The sequence below is a fragment of the Trypanosoma cruzi genome, genomic scaffold, assembly GCF_000209065.1.
Source record: "Trypanosoma cruzi strain CL Brener 1047053517043 genomic scaffold, whole genome shotgun sequence".
Taxonomy (NCBI): domain Eukaryota; phylum Euglenozoa; class Kinetoplastea; order Trypanosomatida; family Trypanosomatidae; genus Trypanosoma; species Trypanosoma cruzi.
Genome location: NW_001849528.1, coordinates 116,434 through 118,103, shown reverse-complemented (window position 1 = coordinate 118,103; position 1,670 = coordinate 116,434). Strand labels below are relative to the sequence as shown.

Below are 1,670 nucleotides of genomic sequence, written 5' to 3'. Positions count from 1 at the left end.
ATTTTAAAAAAAATAAAATAAAATAAAAAAAGAAAATGGTCCGAAGTGGAGGGGAAAAGGGGAGGGGGGGGGGGAAGAAATGAAAAGTATAAGCAGACGCCGATGGTTGAATCTGCCAGATTTTTGTATGTGTGTGCATGTATACTTCCTCGCTGGGCGAAGATGACTTCGCTTTCATCTCTCACACCCCCTACACCCCCCATTTTTCATGTGTCCCATGTATTATAGTCTCAATAAAGGAAAAAAAAAAAAAAAGGGGGGGGGGGGAGGGGAATGGTTCATACAAGCACAACAACATAACAAAATCAAAACGAAAAAAGGAAAGAGGAGTGAGGAAGGACGTCAAAAAGGGAGAAAAGAAAATTATTTTGGTGGGAAGACCTTTTTTTGTTTTGTTTTATGTTATAATTATCTGCTTGTGTGGGACGGGTTTCCCACTTCTTGGTTCCTCCTGTTTTCTTGTACTGCCTCTGCTCCCACTGCCATGCGGCCACCACACTCACTGCCAGCTGTATTTGCCCGACGCACGTTGTTGACGCTCACGCTTGAGGTGATTTTTGTTTTTCCTTTTTTTTTTTTTTTTTTTTTCACCTTCCCCTGGTCTGTGGTGCCGTTTTGTTGTTGCCCGTGACGTGTTGCCTTGCAATGATAGAAAACAAGAGGGATAGAAAGGGGGAGCCAAGCGTACGTGTGTGCTTCTGTGGGAGCGGTGTATATTCAAGGCAATTCAACACCCAACGATATCAGCAGAAGCAGTAGAAAAGAGGGGGAAAAAAAGCGGGGGGCAGAAGAAGGAATCAAACAACAACGATGCGCTCCAATGGTGCCGGGCACTTGGGGAATGACACTTTTATGGCTGTTATACGTGACGACACAGAAAATATGTTCCTTGTGACAAAAAAGCTGGTGGAGGAGCCCGTCACGTTGTACCCGTTGCCGCGTCGGGTGCGCTTCAATCCACGAAGTGACATCGCTTCTATGGATGCTGACATTTCATCGGAGACACCTGCGTTCACGAGGATGAAGGAACGAGACGCGGCGACACCGCATTCTCAGTTGGACAGCCCACAACAAGAGGTGCGGTGCAGCCTTCATACCTCCGCTGACGGAAAGCTGGTGGCTGTAATAAGCACAGGTCGGCTAAATCATTATCTGATCGATGTGCTGAGCGCCCGTGTCTGTGAGTTTAAGACAACGGCTGTTGTGACTGGCGTGGCGTGGCATCCAACCAGCCCCAGGCGTCTTATGCTCCTCTTGGCGACAGGAACGCTCCTCCTTCTTTTTGCCGACACCGCAGTCTTGGGGGTTGTTTTTCAAGACCGGCAGAAAGTTCATCTCAGTGAGGTCATTCTGGACTATAAGTATTATATCCTCAACGGCGATAACGTCGCCCCAACGGATCAACTGGAGGATCTGCGCGGCCGCAAGCGTGAGTCGCTGATGTCAAAAACAACTCCCAAGGCAGTTGAGCACAAAGCCGCGGCATTGATTAAGGACCGCGAGGCATCACCACCAGCAGCGACCCGAAGTAATTCATCATCGTCATCATCAGAATCTGCTGCCCAGGCAAGTAAAATCTCCTTTGAAGATAACAACGGGGAGGAACAGAAGGAAGAGCAATGGAAAGAAGAGGATAATATTCGGGAAAAGACGTCATTACGGATAATGAG

General features: G+C 48.0%; 1 protein-coding gene across 1 annotated transcript, besides 3 other annotated features; it reads left to right on the top strand.

Moving 5' to 3' along the window:
* Positions 1–31: a sequence feature (AT_rich).
* Positions 1–1,670: a sequence feature (heterozygous, Esmeraldo-like haplotype).
* Positions 555–588: a microsatellite.
* On the top strand, positions 811–1,670 carry Tc00.1047053450155.9 (hypothetical protein, conserved; the record flags this gene model as incomplete). The annotated part of the gene is made up of 1 exon (XM_797346.1): positions 811–1,670. A coding segment is annotated over one exon (860 nt), but the record flags the coding sequence as incomplete, so codon positions are not given.